Source organism: Protopterus annectens, chromosome 10.part0 (genome assembly GCF_019279795.1).
Source record: "Protopterus annectens isolate FY-2018-M chromosome 10.part0, PAN1.0, whole genome shotgun sequence".
In the NCBI taxonomy this organism is placed as follows: domain Eukaryota; kingdom Metazoa; phylum Chordata; order Ceratodontiformes; family Protopteridae; genus Protopterus; species Protopterus annectens.
In genome coordinates, this window is record NC_056744.1 from 1,563,213,628 (window position 1) to 1,563,234,655 (window position 21,028).

The 21,028-nt window shown below is 44.1% G+C and overlaps 1 protein-coding gene across 1 annotated transcript in view; it reads left to right on the forward strand.

Annotated features, from left to right (window-relative positions):
- The first annotated feature begins 2,643 nt into the window (after positions 1-2,643).
- The window catches only part of LOC122813733 (CD276 antigen-like), a 281,152-nt gene continuing 262,767 nt past the window's right edge, over positions 2,644-21,028 (forward strand). The window contains exon 1 of the mRNA XM_044086204.1: positions 2,644-2,722. Within this exon, the coding sequence (XP_043942139.1) occupies positions 2,720-2,722 (3 nt within the window). The 5' untranslated portion in view covers positions 2,644-2,719. The remainder of the gene's footprint in view (positions 2,723-21,028) is intronic.

The following is a 21,028-nucleotide window of genomic DNA, read 5'->3' on the forward strand; positions in this document are numbered from 1 at the left end:
TTCTGCTGTTACTTGAGAACCTGGCAAAATTGCAAACCCCTATAAACCCTGAGAACACTTCTGCCTTTGCAGAACTGTTCACAGAAACCCTGTACATGCATGTTAATAGCTGCGTAGAGGCAGCTGTACCTACCAGGAAGAAGTACAGAACTAACTCAAAAAACAAGCCACCCTGGTGGAATCACAAAATCAATCGGATGTAAAACAGGAGGAAGAAAATCATGGCAAAAATTAGGAGGTGCAGCACCCAGAAGGATAAAAGCACTCAAACTAAACAACTCAGAGGACAAATACAGTCTACCAAAGCCAAATTTGAGAAGTTTGGCCTTCCAGGCCAAGGACAACCACAAAGCATTCTTTAGCTATATCTGCAACCTCAAAGACCATGCACAGTTGTGTGCATAATTAATTTGTAAATGGAGCCATCTATTACTGAGCCAGAAGAAATAGCAAACCTCCTGGCTGATAACTTCAGCTCCAAGTTTACTCCCCTCTCCCCCTCAACCTTCCCTCAGGAAATATCATCAATATAACTCCCCCTACTGTCACCAGGGAACAGGTCCTTAATGCTCTCTAAGACCAAGAACACTGCATCAGTTGGCCCAGACAGTATCCCAGGTTGCCTTCTAAATAGCATGAAACATGACCTATCAGGCCCTCTGGAATTACTATTTAACTGTATCCTCCAAACAGGCTTTGTGCCTTATAAATGGAGGAAGGCAACAGACATCCCTCTGCACTAAGGTGGGCCATCTACAGACCCTGGAAACTACAGACCCATAAGTGTCAGTAGTCTTATATGTAAAGCCATGGAAAGAATTATCATGGGGTTGATCAGTAGAGATATAGTAAACCTCCAGACACTGGACCAACCCATTTTGGTTTTGTCAAGGGCAGATCATGCCTACTCAATCTGGTGGACTTCTATGAGAAGTTCACAAAGTAATGGATGAGGGCAACATTGTTCACACTGCCTACCTTGACCTGGCCAAGGCATTTGACATAATAACCCACTTAGGCATTGTTGACAAACTCAAGAGGATGGGTACAAACCTGTATGTCACCTGGTGGATAGCCATCTGGCTCACAGACAGGACCCAGGAAGTTAGAATTGAGGAGTTCACCTCTACAAAGAGGCCAGTCACAAGTGGAGTCCCTCAAGGATCAGTCCTTGGACCGCTCCTTTTTGGCATTTACTTCTCAGAAGTCAAGGTCAATGTCAGTGGTCTCTGGGTGACTAAATTTGCAGATGATTGCAAATTAGGAGCCGTTATTGAATCTCACACGGACACAAATGTTCTCCAGGAGGGGCTGACACAGACAAATAACTGGTGTTAGAGCCATGGACTAAAACTAAATGCCAAGAAATGCATAATAGTATCCTTTGGAAAGTCTTCCATCCCTGGTAACTATCATATTGACAACACACCCCTTAGAGTTGACCCAGTAGTGAGTGACTTGGGGACACACACAGGTAGTAATCTAGCCTTTGATCATCATGTGTCTACAGTGGTGAGGAAATCATTCTATATTACACAACTTATAAACAAAGGTATGGCATCTAAGTCCAAGGAAGTCATTTTCCCACTGTATGCATCATTCATCAGACCTATCACTGAGTACAATGCACCCTTTGGGTATGTACCTGACCAGGCATATCCAACAACTAGAATGTTCACAGAGGTTCCTCACTAAAAGAATACAGGGGGTAAGTAATATGTCCTATTCAGACCACCTCAAGGCCTTTTCCCTGTATCCTGTCTTGTACAAGCTTTTGAGGGGAGATCTATGCCTGGCATACAGGGCATTGTCAGACCCCACTATGATGGAACTCCTGCATATCCACAAAACAAACAGTAGCAGAATTATCCATTCTAAAGACTTAAACATTGCCTGTGATATAAATGGGATCTGCTGGAGAAATAGATATGTATCCTAGAAACTACCCTGTCTGTGAAACAGGTTCCCCTTCTATGTGAAGCAGAGTTCCTCCCTAACCCAATTCAAGTACAACTTGGACAATTGGATGGGAAACCAGAAAATCATCCCTGGTTTGGCACCTGTGTGTCTAATGCAAACAGGTAACCTTTAAAAGGTCCATCTCCCAGGCCCACGCTTACACTTATCAAGGGTATCAGAACTTGCCAGAGATTTGGAATGCATAGCTAAGCTTAAAAAGACCCTTGTGGTCATTAGCCTAATAAACATCTATGAACCTATTGGTGTTCTTTGTCAGTGGTACAGCTGGTTGAAATATAGAACAGTTGAATTTCATTAAAGTGACCTTTACATAGTTCCTTATTATTTTTTTTTTACCCTTTTTCTTTGTGTTTGTGTGATCCTGGAGTTATTTAATTTCCAGGGGTGGTGTGTTTTGTTTTTCTTTTTTGAAATGCCAATTGCAACCTATTACTTTTTTTCATTGATTTTAGTTATGATTAACAGAAATCGTTGGCGAGTTTTAGATGTTCTGACACATTTGTCATTCACGGGGAATGCACCCCAGTGTTGTAATAGTTTGAGTAAAAAATTAATTGTACTCTTTATAAGGAGATAACCTGCATTTATCAGGAAGCTTTCTATGCTTCGTTATAGTTTTAATTAAAAAAATAAATAAAAGGGTGATTTTTTTTTTTTCTTTTTTAGGTCATGCGGAAAGTTCTGAAAGTAAACTGGAAAAGAAGAAAGAAAAAAAACATCCCATGTGGTATCTTCTGCAATGGTTTGTTGCTATAAACGCATGTGTGTTGCTGTTATAACATGTACCTATTTCAATAAATGTGGTAATTTCAGTATTTTAATCTGTTCCTGTGATGCTTTATTCTCACTAAAATGTCATATTTCTGTCGTCCCCTGCATACTTTTTAGCTGATGTAATCAGTTGTTTCATTGATTACAACTAATTGACAATGGTATTATAAAGTCCCATGTAAAACCATCAAGCAATTTTACAGCCTGTACTCCCCACTCTTCTAGATGTCCGTATATATTATACTAACTCGAGGATCATACAACAGTAGTGATAAGAGACGTCTTCCTTACCCCTGTTGATTTACAATCCCAGTATCTGTAATGCTCTCCTCTCAGTGACAGTGTTACTTCTTAAAACTGCATCAAGTTTCAGTCTAATTAATTTGCATTCACTGAAAAGTGGGTGCTCAAATTATGTTCATAAGGGAGAGATACCATTTATCATTCTTCCATCAGATCTTCAGTCATCCTTTGTTGTTTTACATTTAAGGTTAAAACTGGGTGCATCTTTTACTACTAAATCTGTATTGATTACTCCATTCTTAACTGTCTTTACACTCTCCCTCATACTAAGTCCAGTGTACACAGTAACTCATTCTTCCTTTAAAACATGTAATCTTTAACAGCTTTTGTAAACATCTTTATTAATTCATAGTTGCAGCAGTAATGCACTTGCACATTACTGGAAAAGAAAAAATGTTTTATGCAGTATACAGTTTTGATAATTGTCATAAATTACAGGATTACATAAATTACAAAATTTCTGCCATCCCTTAAACGTCTCAATCTGAAGTAGTTAACTTAATTTTATCTGCAACCTGTGGGTATACGGATCCGTATCAGATCCGAGCCGGCAACTTTTTTCTAGCATCTGCTCCGAGCTCCTCCCCTTACCCATAATGCCGTACCATCTCCTATCTTCCTCCAGATCTCATTTGCCATGGCAGTAGTGTGCATCGTGGTCTCCTTTGCTCTGAGCAGGGATAGTAAGTGGTATTTTTTTCTGGTATCTAGGTGTGATTGAGTGAATTTTTTCCCTTCCTCCCCTTGTGTAGTATCTCACTTGGTCATCGGTGTTTCAGTTAGGCCTGTCCTTCCACCTACCTGTGTTTGTGTGTCGTTTATTGGAGAGGTAGTGTTTGTACCTTTGAGTGCAGGACTATGGCTGATCAGCCGAAGCCTGTCTTTAAAAAATGTACAGAGTGCAGCCATAAGCTCTCCCTGGCCGATGGTCACACTCTGTGTGTAATTTGCATGGGAGTGGCACATTTGTCCACTCAATATGCTATCTGTTCTGGTTTTAACTGGAGGGCTCTTAGGGATCGGAAGGCCAAGCTAGTTGCCAAAGGCCTTCTCCCTGCTGCCATGCTGGAATCTGCCTCAGCCTTGGTCTCTAGTGTACCACCTCCCACCCAGACAGGGACTCAACCTCCCTCTTCTTCTGGTGATGGGTCGGTCTTCTAAGGACAAATCTTCAGTCAGCGTGTCTGACAAAGAAAAAGATAAAGAAAGGCGCAGAGAGGAAAGGGAGAAAAAGAAGGGCCGACATCGTAAGAGATCCCAGACAGGGAGATCTTTCTCAGTCCCCCATCTAAGACCATGAGGCCTGTTTCTCCATGGCTCTGGTCTCCTCGTTTCTCACCAGAGCTGTTGGAACATTCGGACCCGAGGCCTTCCTCCCCATTGCGCAGACCAGCCAGATCCGAGTCAGTGGCCTCTTCAAGGTCGACTCGGAGCCTATCGGACATGGATATGGACAGGATGATGTAGAGATTTATTCAGACCCAAATTCAGATGGGAGTCTTGCCAGGCCCCTCTCCCTCTGGAGGGGGGACCTCCATGCTTCTTTTCCACCCCATCTCTCCTTCCCCGATCCGTGCTTCGGGGCCCTTGGATCCGAGGTTTTTCGGAGCTGGTAGCACGGCGCCGATGGTTCCTCCAACCTCGACTCCGGCTGTTACCTTGAGTTCCTCGGATCAAACTTGTTCGGATCCGAGTGACTCTCAGAGCCGAGGACAGGGAGTCGGGCCTGGGGAATGGATTCTTCGGCTCCAACTTTTTTGGATCCGATCCGTTACCTCGGACCTCAGGCTACCATGGCTTCAGCTCCGGTCCTCGCTTCGGATCCGGGGAGGGCTTCTCCCTCTGCCTTCGAAGTGCAGGAGAGGGTTCTCTCCCAGGGCTTGAGACCCCAGCCCATCCCCTCAGATACCACCCAGGCCCCCCTGGATTTGGTGACGACTCCCTTCATCCTGTCTCAGGGACAGCCCATGCCAGAGGATACCCAGGTTAATTTCTTTGAGGAAACCCCTGCAGCTCATGGATCCCTTTCTGAAAGTCTCACCAAAAAGGGTCACCATAAGCACAAGTGCAAAAGGAGGCACTTGGACTCCCCCAAGTCCCTTACTACTGACACTGACTTAGATGAAGGAGAAGGTTCCCCCAGGTCACCTCCCGAAGACATCTCCTTTGGAGAAATTATGGAGATCCTCTGCCAGAGGGGAGGTTGGTCAGCCCCAAAACCTTCTGGGGGTGAGTCAGTGTTCCTGGAGGTGTTTGGCACGGGCCCATCTACTTCCTGGGAGTCCCCACCAGCTTACCCCTTGGTGGACCTCATCACCACGAGGGCATGGAAGGAGCCTGACACCATCAGAGCCCATCCCCAAATGCCCAGACAAGGTTTTATCCCCCCCTTCTGACAGACAACCTTGGTCGAAAGGAGCCCCAGTTGATGCTATGTTGGTTGCAGCGGCCACAAAGAAGGAACTAGTACAGGAGAGTTCCTCAGTCCACCCTCCAGACAAGGAGTCCAGGTCGGTGGATAGGTTTGGGAAGTGTACTCCTCAGTGACCTTTTCTATCCATGCGCTGAATTATTTGGCACATGTGATTTGGCTTCAGCGAGACCTTGCTTTGGAATTCGCTGAGTCACCTCCAGAGTCTTTATCGCCACAGGACAGACAGTTGTTCTTGGGGAAAATGTCTACTCTGAAGTCAGTCTCAAACAGATCAATGCGAATCCTTTCCCATGCCACAGAAGGAGCAGCTAGGGCAGCTAGGACAGGCATAGCCATGAGGCATCATGCCTGGCTCAGGTTGTGTCAGTTCGTGGACCCTTTCAAGGTGTCGTTTATCAACGCTCCCTATGACGGTTCTTCCCTTTTTGGGAAGACAGTACGTGACACACTTGTCCAAATTGAAAAGGATGGGAAGACTTTGTCTGCCATCGGAGTCCGCTTCTCTAACCCCCAGCGGTCCTTCTCTAGGAATCAAAGAGGGCAGAAGAAGGTGTGGTTCTGAAAATCTCAGTTTTCCCGGGATTCTCAGGACAACTATTCCCCCAGCTGCAGAGGGTGACAGGATCAATGCCGACCCAGAGGTAGAGGGGGTCCCAGGAATTTCTGGTCTAGGGAGCCCTTTTCTGATAGACCCGGTCAGTCCTGAGGGGTTGCCCGACTGTCCTACTCTGGAGGCAGTCATGGGATGATTGTCCTTACACCCAGTGGCATGGGAGTCCATTACGACAGATCACTGGGTTTTACAGATAATATCCAGAGGTTACTCTGTCCCATTTGTTTCCCCTCCAAATATTACAGAACACCACCTGGATGTTCCACCCGCTCACAGGGTGGCCGCAGCTCTAGAGGTTTCAAAGCTGCTTATCAAACGAGCCATCAAACAGGTCCCCCCCGATCAGTCCGGATTAGGAGTCTACTAAAGGTTCTTTTTGGTGCCAAAAAAGACGGGGGACCTCAGGACCATTCTAGACCTGTCAACATTAAACCTGTCGGTAGCCAAACAGAAATTCCGGATGGTCACCCTACAGTCCATTCTACCTTGTCTCCGAGACTGGATGTGCTCGTTAGACCTCCAGGATGCTTACTACCACATCAAAATACACAGAAGCTCCAGGAGGTTTCTGCACTTCCGGCTGGGAGCCAGTCATTTTCAGTTCAGAGCCCTACCCTTTGGTCCCACCACAGCCCCCAGGGTGTTCACCAAGGTAATGGCATTTGTAGCGGCTCACCTGAGGCTTCAGGGTATTCAGGTGCTTCCATACCTGGATGACTGGCTCTTTGCTGTGCCCAACAAGCATCACTTGTATCTGGTCCGAGATTATTTCATTTGGTTGGCAGATCTACTGGGAATTACAGTCAATGTTCACAAGTCCCATTTGCAACCAGTACAAGTTCTAGACTTCATTGGGGCATGGCTAGACCCTTTGCAGATGAAGGTATTCTTAACAACAGACAGGATCCTACACTTCAGGTGCCACATAGCTCAGATAGCAAACTCCAAGTCTTCAAAGGTGAGCAAGGTTCTCCGGGCTCTGGGCTCCATGGCTGCCGCCATATCGATTCTCCCTTGTGCGCGCCTTCACATGCAGGTTCTTCAGTGGACTCTGGCTGTTCAATGGTCTTTGCTAGACCTGCCCATGGAATTTCTGATCAAGATCAGTCACGTCTGCAGGACGTCTCTTCTTTGGTGGTTAAGTTCACTGGAGATATCAAAAGGATGTCCCTTCGCTTCATCTCCAGTCCAAGCCACATTGACCACGGACGCCTCCCAACTCGGGTGGGGGGACACTGTTTGGGAAGGACAGTCCAAGGCAAGTGGTCCCAGTCAGAGACCAAGGTGCACATAAATGTTCTAGAGATGAGGGCAGTGCTTTTAGCATTGGAAGCCTTTCACACAGTCCTCCCTTTCGGATTGATTGCAATTCAGTCAGACAACATGTTTGTTGTCTGGTATATCAAAATGCAGGGGGGAACCAGATCCTACCCCCTATGTCGCGAGGCCATGAGAGTGTGGGAATGGGCGATTTCCACCGGTCGGTTTCTGATAGCAATGCACATCGTGGGGTGCTCCAACATTTTAGTGGACAGATTGAGTCGGGCCATTCTGATGTCTTATGAGTGGTCTCTGAAACAGTCAGTAGCGGAGGAGATCTTCCTTGCATGGGGTCAGCCTTGCTGCGATCTCTTCACATCTCCTTCCAATGCGAAGTGCAGCGAGTTCTTCACTCTGATTCCCTCTCCAGGGGAAGTCCCCAGAGATGCTGTAGTCCATGCTTGGCCCCCCGGGCTTCTGTATGCTTGTCCACCATTGCCACTCATTCTGAAGTTTCTTCAGAAAGCTTGCCGACTACGGGGCAAAGTGACCCTCATTATCCTGTTCTGGCCTCATCAGGTTTGGTTCCCATTCCTTTAATCTCATCTTTTAGCTCCCCCGTGGGTTCTGGGTCCCTGCCAGGATCTAATCTCCCATCTGTTGGGGGCACGTCCGCCTGATCTGGGCAGCCTCAAGCTGACAGCCTGGTTGCTCCAGTTCATTAATTGCCAGGACTCCTGGTCTTTCATCCCTGGTAAAATCCATTCTGGTGGCTTCTCTTAAAGGCTCCACTAGAAAACTTTATTGCAGTAAATGGAAGTGCTTTTCTATTTGGGCCTCACAGAGAAAAATAGATCCCTTTACAGACCCTGTTCCAGCAGTGTTGGGACTCCCTGTCTGGTATCCTTCAGCAAGGAGCCAGTTCCTCCACAGTGAAAGTACAATTGGCAGCCATTTCCAGTTTTCATGTTGGTGAAGATAACATGGCCTTAGCCTCCTCTAGGCTGTGTAAGGCTTTTCTTAAAGGTACTTTTCTGTTACGGCCACCTGTCAAGGATTCAGTGCCTCCTTGGGACTTTACTTTTGTTTTACAGGCATTGGTGGCTCCTCCTTTCGAACCCGCAGCTTCGGTGGACTTGAGTTTTTGTCCTGGAAGACCGCTTTCCTAGTCGCCATTACATCTGCTAGGAGGGTTTCTGAGCTTCAAGCTCTGTCTGCCGTGCCTCCGTATTCTATAAGGATGGGGTCTCCCTCCGTACTAACCCTTCCTTCTTACCTAAAGTGGCATCTGAAGCAAACATAAACCAGTCCATTAATCTGCCCGTTTTCTTTCCTAACTTCCAAAATAAAGGTGAATACAAACTCCATTTGTTAGATGTTCTTAGCTTCATTTTTATCTTCATAGAACGAAGTCTTTCTGCAAGACTGACCAATTGTTTGTTTCCTTTTCCAAAGCATTTGTGGTAAAAGCTATTTCTAAAGTTTCTTTGGCCAGATGGATCACTCTTTGTAGTTCACATGCCTACAAAACAAAAGGTTTATCTCCTCCTGGTATTGTTAAGGCTCACTCTACTAGGTCCATGGCGACTTCTGCTGCTTTTTGGTCTAAGGTGCCTTTGGACGATATTTGTGCAGCAGCGACCTGGGCCAATTCACATACCTTCATTTCCCATTACAAATTAGATCTGATTTCGAGGGGTAGAGCATCCTTTGGCTCTGCGGTGCTCAGGAATATCCTTCCATAAGGGCCTCCCAGGATTGGAGTAGCTGGGGACTCTGTCCCACAGGTTGCAGATAAAATGAAGTTAACTACTTCAGATAAAGAAGTTATGTACTCACCATAACATTCCATCTGAGTAGTTATACTTCATTTTTCTGCAACATTCCCTCCCTCCGTCCCCCGGACCTTGTCCTGTCTTTTCAGGATTGGTTTATTGGGTTGACTTGCTTATGTTTTTACTTGCAGCAAACTCGATTTGAGGGAAGATAGGAGATGGTAGGGCATTATGGGTAAGGGGAGGAGCTCAGAGCTTGGAGCAGAAACAAGTTGCCGGCTCGGATCCGATATGGATCCCTATATCCACAGGTTGCAGAAAAATTAAGTATAACTACTCAGATGGAACGTTATGATGAGTACACAACTTCTTTTTTCTTCCTGAACATTATTTGATATGTATTGTTCCCATAAGTTCCATTTATTTCTATGTAATTTGCACATTTCCTTTTTTTTAAAGATCTTCACTTCAGTTCTTTTATCTCATTTACAATATTCAGTACTTCAGTTACAATTGGTTTCCATTTTGATTTCATATTCTAGCAATTTTTTTTTTTTGGCAGCCAATAACATTAAACTGAGTACGGGCTTATATGTTTAGACAATTCAAATCCTGTGTTTCCGCTCAACAGAATAATTTCTTTAGATACAACCATTTGCTCCCTCAACATTTCTGAGAAAGTACTTTGTAGTGAGTTTTGAAAGTCTGCCAACTTGCTACATCCCCAAAAAAACATGTTCCCAGTTACTTCTTTCCCATCACACATCTAGCATTTTCTGTCTGCATGAAGAAAAATTCTCTAAAGTTTGCTCGGGGTATAAATGCACCTATGCAAACACTGCCAAGGAAAGTCCTAAACCTTCTGGACTTTGTTGCATACTTGGGAGCCATACAAATGTCTTCCCATTGTTCCTTTGTGAATCGCCTTTTCAGTCTTACTTCCCAATCTTGGCTAACCTCTGATGGATTCTTATAGTTATCATGCAGTAATGTCTATGCCTTAGTAACTATCCCTTTTTCATCAGCAACTTGTGTTCTAGATTCATGTAAGAACTGTAGCATAGCCAATATTTCACTTAATATTCCCCTATCACTTTCTGTTTGCCTATATTGTGATATTAATCACTGATAGGGAAGGCAGTCGCTTACCTGAAGTCCAAACTTCTGCTTGACCTCATCCCGAGCATCCCACTTTATTACCTTTCCCCCTCTAGTTAGAAAGCTAGTGGATGCTAGAATAAGTGAGAAAGAAATTATGTAGGCTTGTATGTAATGATGATATATTCCAGGAATTAGTATGGCTGATTTTAAAATTTGGGGAGAGAGGAGTAGAGAAGGTGACTGAAAGAGCATCCTATAGGAGAATGAGTGGTATTAGTATGGTGAGAGGGGTTTAGGTAAAATATTAGGCTTTGTTATTTTCTGGTAGTGTTTGAGGATTTTTGAATGTTGCACTCCTTGTTTTGACATGAATCTTTACCTACTAATTTATCTTAATGACAGTACAGCTTTCTTCAAGTGGTGATTTGCTTTAACAGAATATTTTGGTTTCAAAACTGAAAAGGTGGCATAGGAAAAAAGTCAAGAAATTTCAGCAGTGAAGGAAGATAAGCCCCAGGTCAAAATTTTATTTTTGCCGGTAGATAATGTGGATCCAAGACTTGATTAAGTCACCTCAGTACCCATCAGGCAACTGCTGTAAAGAACATTTGAATACTGTTGAATATGAGGACTTCATATTCAGTACTGCTCCACAGGAAGCCATTTCATTTGTCAAAATTCTTATTTTATCGACCTGTAATGTAACCGCATAAGGTGCATGTTTTTTCCTAGATCTATGATACCGCTGTGATATCAGAGGAGACCTTGTACATATTTGCCAGTACTTCCCCAAGTACCACTGACTGCCCAGGAGAAGCTTTGTTTTCAAATAAGCCACTGCAAAGAACTTAAACAGATGTAGTGATTCCGTACTAGAGAAATCATGAGTGGCGCAGTAGTGCAGGGTTAATGTTGTCACCTCACAGCAAGAGGTTCTCCGGTTCGATTCTTGGCTGGGTTGCCTTCTGTGTGGAGTTTGCATGTTCTCCCTGTGTTCCCATGGGTTTCCTCTGGTTTCCTCCCACATTCCAAAGACATGCATCTGGAGCATTTCTCCCCGGGCCTCCACTTAAAACAGGCTCTGTGGAATCTAGTCGGACTTTCCCGGTCAACAAATGTTAAATAAAATAAATAAATAATGAGGTTGAAAAATCTGAACTATTAACAAATATTTCAGGAAATGCCACAATATTCTACTTTGTATAAGCTAGAGGTCACAGCTGCCTGGTCTGTAAGGCAGTGTCTGATCTACTTCTGTTTGAAAGTCTATGCCTAGAATGCAGTGTTAGAGCCAACATTAGAGTGGAGAGCGCAATATTAAAGTTAAATAGGAGTAATACAAATGTAATGGAAATATTGCACAGTGTCTTTCAAATTTATGGAAAACTTCTCTTTATCAGGAGGTCAGTCATTAACTTCCCTAAAAAAATAACGTTGTATGTATGTCCAATGACTCAAGTACGGACAGTGTTTGGCCTCACAGAGGGGTTCCCAGTGGGTGTAGGTGTACATCAGGGTTCAGCTCTGAGCCCACTGCTGTCCATACTGATGATGGACTACTTTAGCAAACAGGTTGAAGGGGATGGATCAACAAAGCTGCTGTATGCAGGCGATGTGGCAGTACAGGCAGACTCTGAGCCTAGGAGAATGGAATGCAAATCTGAAGGCACATGGGATGAAACTAAGCACAAATAAGATGGTGGTAATGGCAACAAATTGTGGAAATCAGAAGATGGTAACAAACTGGGGAAATCAGAAGAAGCTGAGAATAGAGATAGAAGGGAAGATAATGGAACAGGCAAACAACTTCAGGTATCTGGGAGGAGTAGTTGAGGAGAAGGGTAGTCTGAATGAAGAGGTCAAAGCTAGAATCAGAGGGGCTACAGCCAATTGCGTTAGAGTATCCAGTGTAGTCTACGACAGAAGAATGCCAAAGAAGCTGGAAAGTAAGGTGTACAAAACAGTGGTGCGACCAGTGCTACTGTGTAGTACAGAAACCTGGGTAGTAAAATCAGAACAGTTGAAGAAGCTAGAGGTGATGGAAATGAAGTGCCTGAGAAAGGTGACCAGATGCACACTGTGGGACAAATGAAGAAATAAGGGCATAAGAGCTGAAGCCAAAGTAGCTCCAATTGCAGACAAGATCAAAGAGAACAGATTACGGTGGTTTGGGCACATGTGCAGAAAAGCAAAAGACAATCTTGTGAGGAATATTTGGGGCAGACAGGAAGAAGGTAAGAGGAAGTGAGGATGTCCAGCAAAGAGGTGGATGGATTGTGTGAAAGAAGATCTGTGACAATCAGGCATGAGTGTTGAAGGCAGGAGTGTGGCACTGAATCGAGAGAGTTGGCGACAGTTAACACGATGCCCCGACCCCATGTAGAAAAAATGGGAAAAAGGGGGCTGATGATGATGAGAGATACAGATATACATATATATATATATATATATATATATATATATATATATATATAAATAAATAAAATACATGCATTTATTTATTTATTTTCGAACAAGGACAGAACACTGATCATCTAGACTATTTTCAGGCTTCGCCTAGGGAGTACGTACATATATTCATGTATATCAAGCATTAAAGTAGAACGCAATAAAACAGAAAGCTACAGTACTGTAATGCTCACATTTGCAGTTAACTCTACAGTGTGCATTTTGTGGTGATGTACTGAACAAACAGTTCAAGGCTTAGGAGACAAAATATCTTAGATTTTGTGAAGGATCCAAAGTTGTACCATGCAAGATGAAAGAAAGGGTGAACAGAGGTACAAAAGGGAAGAAGAAGACTAATATTACAGTTGGAAGTGATGTTGTGAATGCATTCAAATAAGGGAGTAAGAGACAGAATTATTTCTTCCATTAACGAGAACAATTGGACACAGCATTGATGTACACGGCCATCTATATCTAAAATTCAAACCACATAAACAGTTAATACCTTGCTGCCATTGGTCATCTAGACAATTTAATATAGCAGTCTTCTAGATATTATATAAGTAGCTGTTCTCTCTACTGTGGTAGCCTGACTTTTGAAAAATTTGAAGGTTTCTGATTCTCTAATCGTTAGGGGAAGAATGTTCCACAGTCTCAGAATAATTTGGGTAATAAAACCACCTCTTTTTAGTTCTGTTAGTTTTTGTTCTCATGTGAAATTCCTTCTTTCTTATCCCTTCGGAATGATCTTTTAAAGAAAAAAAATGTAGATCTCGTAAAACTTCTGTAGAAGCCCTGAATGCTAGGCAAAATTTACCTGTTACTAATTTATAAGTGATGTTGTAAAGACTTAAATGTTTTGATATTGCTTCATAATTTAAATTTTTCATAAATGTAATTAATTTAGCATATCTCCTTTATCGATTTGATGATTATTCATGACAGATATTGTAATATGCGGAAGGTTTAATTATTCTCAGTAATTGGTCTTATTAATATTGAATCCATTGTACCAAAGATTAAGCCAGTCTTTCTTATGACTCTAACCTTAATGTCCTTCATATGGAACTTAAAAGGTTGATCAGTACCAATAATTGTCCCTAACCCTAATCTGTTAGTGCTTCATGTCCTTGACCACCCATTTTTAACATTGATTATTTGCAGTTCCAAGCTGCAAAACCTTACAGTTTTTTTTATAATTAAAACTTGAGACACTTTCTGGTTGCCCATAAACAGATTTTATTTAGATAAAAATTTGTCATTGACATCCTTAAGATTTCTGATCTTAAACAATGAACTTCAAACACATGAGTACATGCACAACAAATAAAATACATAATACCATACGCAAACCTTCAGTCTTAAAACATTATCCTCTCCACATACCTACCATTTGTAAACAAGACTCATTAACAGAGAAATTATGAAAAGATACTGCTGTCTTGCTGTTATGCTTAGCACACACACGGACAGTGACACACACCTACACTCTAAATTACAGCTTCCAATACACACCTCATAAATTAAAAACGTACACCACCGACCTGCATTACATACCATTCTCATACTACAATGCTAAGACAACCTTATTAAACCACACCAACTACTCTACAGCTAAAATGTAAAAAAAAAAATGCACCACCCAGCTCCATGGATGCACCACCTTCCTATAGGGTTATAAATCATGAGCATTGCCAACATCATATGTTCATAGATTGGTACTAGGCTATTGGCCCTAGGACCTGTACAATCCTAGCCATAACAATTCCCTGGATATTTCTTCCCACAATATTTACTTCCCTAAACCCCTGTCTAGCAGGGCGACTGACGTGATCCCCGGGGTAAATTTCCTGTCTCCCATCCAATCGTCAAGGTTCATTTTGAAGAGGGCCAAGAGGCGCTCTGCTTGACATGTATGGGGAGTCTCTGGGTCAGGAACCTATCCCTCCAGCATGTTTTGTTCATTGTGATGACAAGGTTTAGATCCCTGGAGCATATGGCTCTGAGGGATTGGGATTTCTTTAAGTGGAGCATGTCCAACAGCTCAGGGTTTGACATGGCCTTGTATGTTAAGCAGAGATCGCCTCTGAGTAGACGATATGCCACAGAGTATAGCTGGAGTGTTTTTTTAGACAGTCAACATAGGGCATCTGCTTTAGGCCTGTGATTCAAATCCCTGCATGTTAACTACCACATCAGTTAGATCAAGCCTATGTTTGGTAAAATTTGCAAATCACTACTCAGTGAACATGAGCTCAGCAAAATATATTTCATGCTACATCTCCCTACTTGGCAAATTACTGTTCAATAAACTTTAAACAGAACGTATCTGATGCTGCATCTCTGTCTGCCTCAATATGCTAACACGTATATGGGAAGTAGAAAATATCTGCATGTGTCCAGCTTCTTGATGTTCAGTAGGTTTGACTGTCAAGCGTAAGACCTATCTGCCTGTGAACCAGTGGAACTGTACCTTATTTCCCTGGGTACTCAATTTCTCCTTCTCCTTGTCAACACACTGTCTCATCAGTACGTTGTAAATACCAAGGTGAAGAACTCCTTGATAGGTTCATAGAAGATTACTAGGCTAATGGCTCAACAGCCCTTACAATACTAGCCAGTTTTATCCAGATTCTACTCATTTTTTTCTCTAGGGGAAAGATAGCAAGGGTCAGCAAGCAGGGTTTGACAATTTTTACAGACTGCCTCTGTCCATAAGGGATATGGGCACCACCACAGGAGTGAGTTTGTGATTTCCCATCCATTGGTGCAGATTGTGCTTGAAGATGATCATGTGAATTAAAAGCTTATTGCAGAGGAGGAGCAATCTCTGGTACACACCTGTCTCTCCAGCATGATATATTCATGTTGGAGATCAAGTTTAGATCTTTGGAGTGGGTGACCCTTGTACAGTTAGTTTTGTGAATATGCAACATTTCCATCAAGGCTGGGTCAAAGACTGCCTTGTAAGTCAGACACAGATCACCCCTTGGTAATTGGTAGGAAACTGAATGCAGTGATTGGGCTTTTAATTGGTCTGCATATGATATGTTTGTCATACCCTGTATTTTTTGGTGAGAAGTCTCTGAGGATGCTTACACTGTTGCAGGTGCCTGGTGAGGCACATGCCAAAGGGAGCATTGTACTCCATTATTGGTTTGATGAGGGCCGAGTACAGTGGTGCTGGGATATCCTAGATCTGGATGCTGTGCCCTTACGTATAAGCTGAGCCACATAGAAGGCACATGGTGGTGAATGTTCAGATAAATGTGTACCCAGATCTGTCACCACTGTGTCCACTCTCGGGGGTGGGTGCTATCAGCGTTATTTACAGGGGTATTTGATTTCCCAGAAGATATTATGCACTTCTTCACATTTAGTTTGAGGTCATGGCTCTTACACCAATCATTTAGTCTGCATCAGTCCTTTCTGTAGGATATCAACACTGTTTGGGGAGTCAGTGATTGCCCCCAGCTTGCAGTCATCATTAAACTTGGTCAGCCAGAGGCAATCTACATTTGCCTTGACATCTGAAAAGTATATTCCAAGCAGGAGGGGGCCCAGCACTGAGCCCTGTTGTGCACCACTGATGACTGGCCTCTTGCCCGATGTGGAATCCCCCCTGTAACAATGTGTGTCCTATCTGTGAGCCATTTGGCTATCCATCTGGTGATGTAAAGGTTTATGCCCAATTTTGTAAGTTTATCTGTAATACCCAAGTGGGGTATTGTGTCAAATGCTTTGACCAGGTCAAGGTAGGCAGTATGCACGGTCTTACTCACATCCATGGCTTTGGTGACCTTCTCAAGAAGTCCATCAGACTGAGTAGGCAGGACTTGCCTTGATGAAGCTGAACTGGGTTGGGTCTAGAGTCTGAAGATTTTCTGTGTTGTTAATTAGGTCCAGGATTATCTTTTCCATAGCCTTGCTTATGAGGCTAGTCAGACTTAGGGGTTGGTAGTTTCCTGGGTCCATTGATGGTTCCCCCCTTGTGCAGAGGGATGACTGTTGCTATTCTCCACTCTGCTGGCACAAAGCCTGTTTGGAGACTGAGGTTAAATAGAGAGCCCAGTGGGTATCCTAGGTCATGTTTCAAGCTATTTAATAGGCACACTGGGGTTCCATTAGGGCCCATTGATGCTGTGTTTGTAGCTTTAGAGAGTGCAGTGATGACCTGTTTTGTGATAACAAGCAAAGGAATGGTAGGGGGTATTTCATGGTGAGTGATGGGAGGTGATGAGGGGGTGAAGTATGAGCTGAATTTATCAGCCAGCAGGTTTGCTATTTCTTCTGACTGAGTATAGGTACTGCCATCCACTGCCAGCTCAGTATATTGTTGAGTGTTTCCCTTAAGATTTTGTTCATAAGTAAATCATGAATGTGAAGTTGTTCTATCTCACAGTTCATTCTTTACTGATGGGTTCGGAGCCGATCCCTCGGCTCCGAGTCAGCACCTACTGCCAAGATCGAGGATTTCAAGTAGCTCTAGGCCAAGTCCCGATCCCATGAGGCACCCTGAGTTACCTCGGATCTAGTTTGCCACTGCAACTGATCGGAGGTTCTTGCTAGCTCAGGCCAGTAAAAACTTTAATATCTTTATAGTTACTAAAATTGTTGCTAGTTTTTTGTTAAAATACTTATTTAGATTAGATAAGCTCTTAAAGCTTTATCTGTAGTGTTCCCTTCCCTGTGTGCTTTATTATATATTTGGCCTTGTTTCTTCATAGGCCTGTTTAAACTTCTATTTAAATTTTCTGACTAAAAATGTGTTATTCTGTGACCCTTTTGGTCATATTTGTTGTTAGCATAATATTGTGTTTCTTAGTGCTTTTTCAGTGACCCTTTGTCACTTTTTTATAATTATTAGACTTGGGTGTGTGCATATATCAATGGGTATGTGCATATATCAAGCTTGTGTGCTATTTAGAAACTTGTTAGTATTTATAGTTGGCCTTGGTTTTAAAGTGTGTGTGTGTGTGTGTGTGTGTGTGTGTGTGTGTGTGTGTGTCTCTGGTTACAGTTCGCCTGTTTTTTATTAGAAGGCTTATCAGTACCTATAGTTAGCCTTAGTTTAAAATGCTTGTGTGTGTGTCTGTGATTATAGTTAGCCTGCTTTTTGTTAGAAGGCTATTCTGTATTTGCTGTTGGGTGTGTCAATTTCTGTTATGGCTGATGACAAGGACAAACACCCTAAGTCAGGGTTTAAAAAGTGTCCTGAATGCGGGCAAAATATGTCTGTTACTGACTGCCATGTGAATTGTCTACTGCTTGGGTGCCTTGCACTTACAGGAAACATGTTCCATTTGCCATTCTTTTTCCTCTAGAGTCCTCCAAGAAAGGAAAAGAAAACTAATTGACAAGGATTTGTTGAAACCTACCTTTCAAGAGGCTTTGGTCCTCAAAGTCCTCCAAGACTTCTGTGGAATTGAAAAAAATCAAAGAAATCAAAAGTCTGTGACATCTGCTCCACAGGTCTCGGAGTAGACATCTTTTCTTTTTGGAGCCAGTCCCTAGTTTTGGAACTGGTATCCGAAACACCTAGATCACCACTACTCCAGTTGGTACCATCAGTCCGATCATTCCGGTCTTCTGTTAGCCTTTCTGATTTGGATGTGGATCGGGTGGTGCAGAAACTTGTACAGGCACAGGCCTTTGCCAAATTATCGGCTCTGACCCAGGCGGCTTCAGAGCCGAAGACCCATATACCAGCTATATCTCTTCCTCCTCTGAGCCATACTGGTCCTTCGAAGCTGGAGGAGTTGAACTTGCTGATTGTGGAGCCTTTGGAGCCAACGCCTGCTCCAGTGTATTCGGCTCCGTTCACTCTGACTTCCTCGGCGCCAATAAAGGACTCTAGGAGCTGACACTCTCTGGTCTGGTCCGGGGAGGATAGTTGAACCGACTTGTCGATTCCAACTTTGCCTCTCAGGGCTTTGGCTCGGATGAGCTCGTCTCCTACCTTGGGATCTGAGCCCACTGTCCTGGTGCCGGGGGTATCGACTGTTTCCTCAGATCCGTGGGTCCTTCGCATTGGAGCAGAGGTGCCTTTGAAGCCATGAGGAGAGTTATGTCTCCCAAGACATCCTCAACTTCGGGTCCAGCTTCTTCATCCCCTAAAGCACCTGTCTGCTTCTGCCTCACAAATCCTTGCTAAGCGCAGAGACCCAGAGCCTGAGGAACCCCCATTGGGTGGCCCATGCTCTTCCGAGACCTCCCCAGAAGCCCCCACCTGAGGAGGTTCCCAGGAAGAGATTGTGTAAGCGGAAACATTTGGACTCCCCTCAGGAGTCATTAACATCTGACACTGAATCGGATGAATCAGAAGGGTCCCCACTGCCCCCCTCCGAGGATATCTCATTGCTGAGATACTGGAAATCCTTAGGCAGAGGGGTGACTGGCAGTCCACCAACCCTACTGAGGATGAGTCAGTCCTCTTGAATGCTTTTGGGTCTCAGCCCTCCACCTTTTGGGTGTCTCCGCCCTTCGATGAGCTTATGCAGCTGGTCTCATGAAGGGTGTGGGAGTCTCCGGATACTATGGAGCCTGTCCCCAGGAGGCCTAATAAGTTCATATCTGCCCCCCCTAGATAAATCTCTTTCTTGACAAAAGATGTGCCAGTTGATGCCATAGTGGTGGCAGCAGCCACCAAAAATGAAATGTCTGAAACTTTGTTGTCTATCCATCCTTCTAACAGAGACTCCAGGATCATGGATAGATATGGGAAGCACATGTTTAGCTCAGCGACCTTTGCTCTTCGTTTGCTTAACTATTTAACCAATTTTACCAGACTACAAAGAGATCTTAAAGAGCTGGGAGATACTCTTTAGGGTACGCTAGCTGCAGGAGCTACAGACAAAGTTGCCGCCCGGCTTGCTACCCTCATTTCTATAGTGAACTCGTCCATGCACCTCATTTCATATGTAGCTGATGGAACGAGTAGGGTAGCGGGTACAGGAGTTGCCCTTAGGAGACACTCCTGGATGTGCTTGTGTTCCTTTGCGGAGCTCTTCAAGTCATCCTTCGTGAATACCCCCTTTGATGGCTCATCTCTTTTCGAGCCTAAAGTCAAGGAAACCTTAACCAGGTGTGAGCAGGACAGAAAGACTCTTCCGTCGGGGTCTGTTTTTCCACCCCTACCAGACCCTACCCCAAGGGTCAAAGGGGAGGGGAAAATGTGGTTCCAAAAAGCCCAAGGAGCCTTTCAGGCCACATGTGGTGAACCCTCCTCCAGGGGCAGAGGAGGGGGCAATAATGGAAGATGCCGCCCTCGTGGCAGAGGGGGTCTGCAACACCAGGGTGACGGAGATCACTTCTTTGGGAAGCCCTACCAACACTCCTGAAAGGAGGCCCAACTGTCCTGCTCTGGAGGCAGTCGGGGATCGCTTATCTTTGTACCGAGATGCCTGGCTCAAAATAAATGACAACTGGGTACAAAATATCCTTTCCAGAGGATACTTCATCCCTTTTGCCACACCCTCTCCACTGACAAGGAAAATCCCAGGCGTTCCACCCAGTTACAGAGAACAAGCAACAGTAGAGGTCCAGACATTGCTAAGAAAGGGTCATCCAACCAGTCCCAGCAGACCAGACAGGATCCGGAACCTAAGATTCTTTAGCTCCAAAAAAGACAGGAGACTGGAGATCTATATTGGACCTCAGCAGACTAAACAAATCTGTAAAGAAAGTTTCAGATGGTCACGCTTCAGCCAATACTTCCCTTCCTAGGGAAAGACAATTGGATGTGCTCGATAGATCTCCAGGATGCGTACTACCACATAAAAATGGCCAGACCATCCAGGGATCATCTGTGCTTCTGGCTGGGAGCCAATCATTATCACTTTCAAGCCCTGCCCTTTGGTCTCACTACAGCCCCCAGAGTGTTCACCAAATACATGGCAGTGGTCACGGCTCACCTGAGACGTTTAGGATTCCAGGTGTTTCCATACCTAGACGATTGGCTCCTTACTGCCACCACCAGGCATCAAGTCATTCAGGCCAGGGAGTCCACTCTCTCACTCTGCAATAAGCTGGGCATTACAATAAACTCAGAAAAATCTGCGTTGTCACCATTGCAGCATATCGTCTTTATCGGAGCAGAACTGGACACGACCACTACCACACTAAGGCTTCCAGTAGAAAGAGTCTTACTTCTCCATCCTTTGCTTGGAAGCTTGTTGTAGTCTTGTATTTAGCTTTTGAAGACTTGACCAGTCCGCTGATTTGCCTTTTGAGACTGAGGGATTTTTTTCTCTGCTGTGCACCCTGTCACTTTTAGACAGGAATTTCTTCCTTCTGTTTTATAGCCTATTTATGCCAGGGGCCCACTAGGGTGACTTGTCTTTC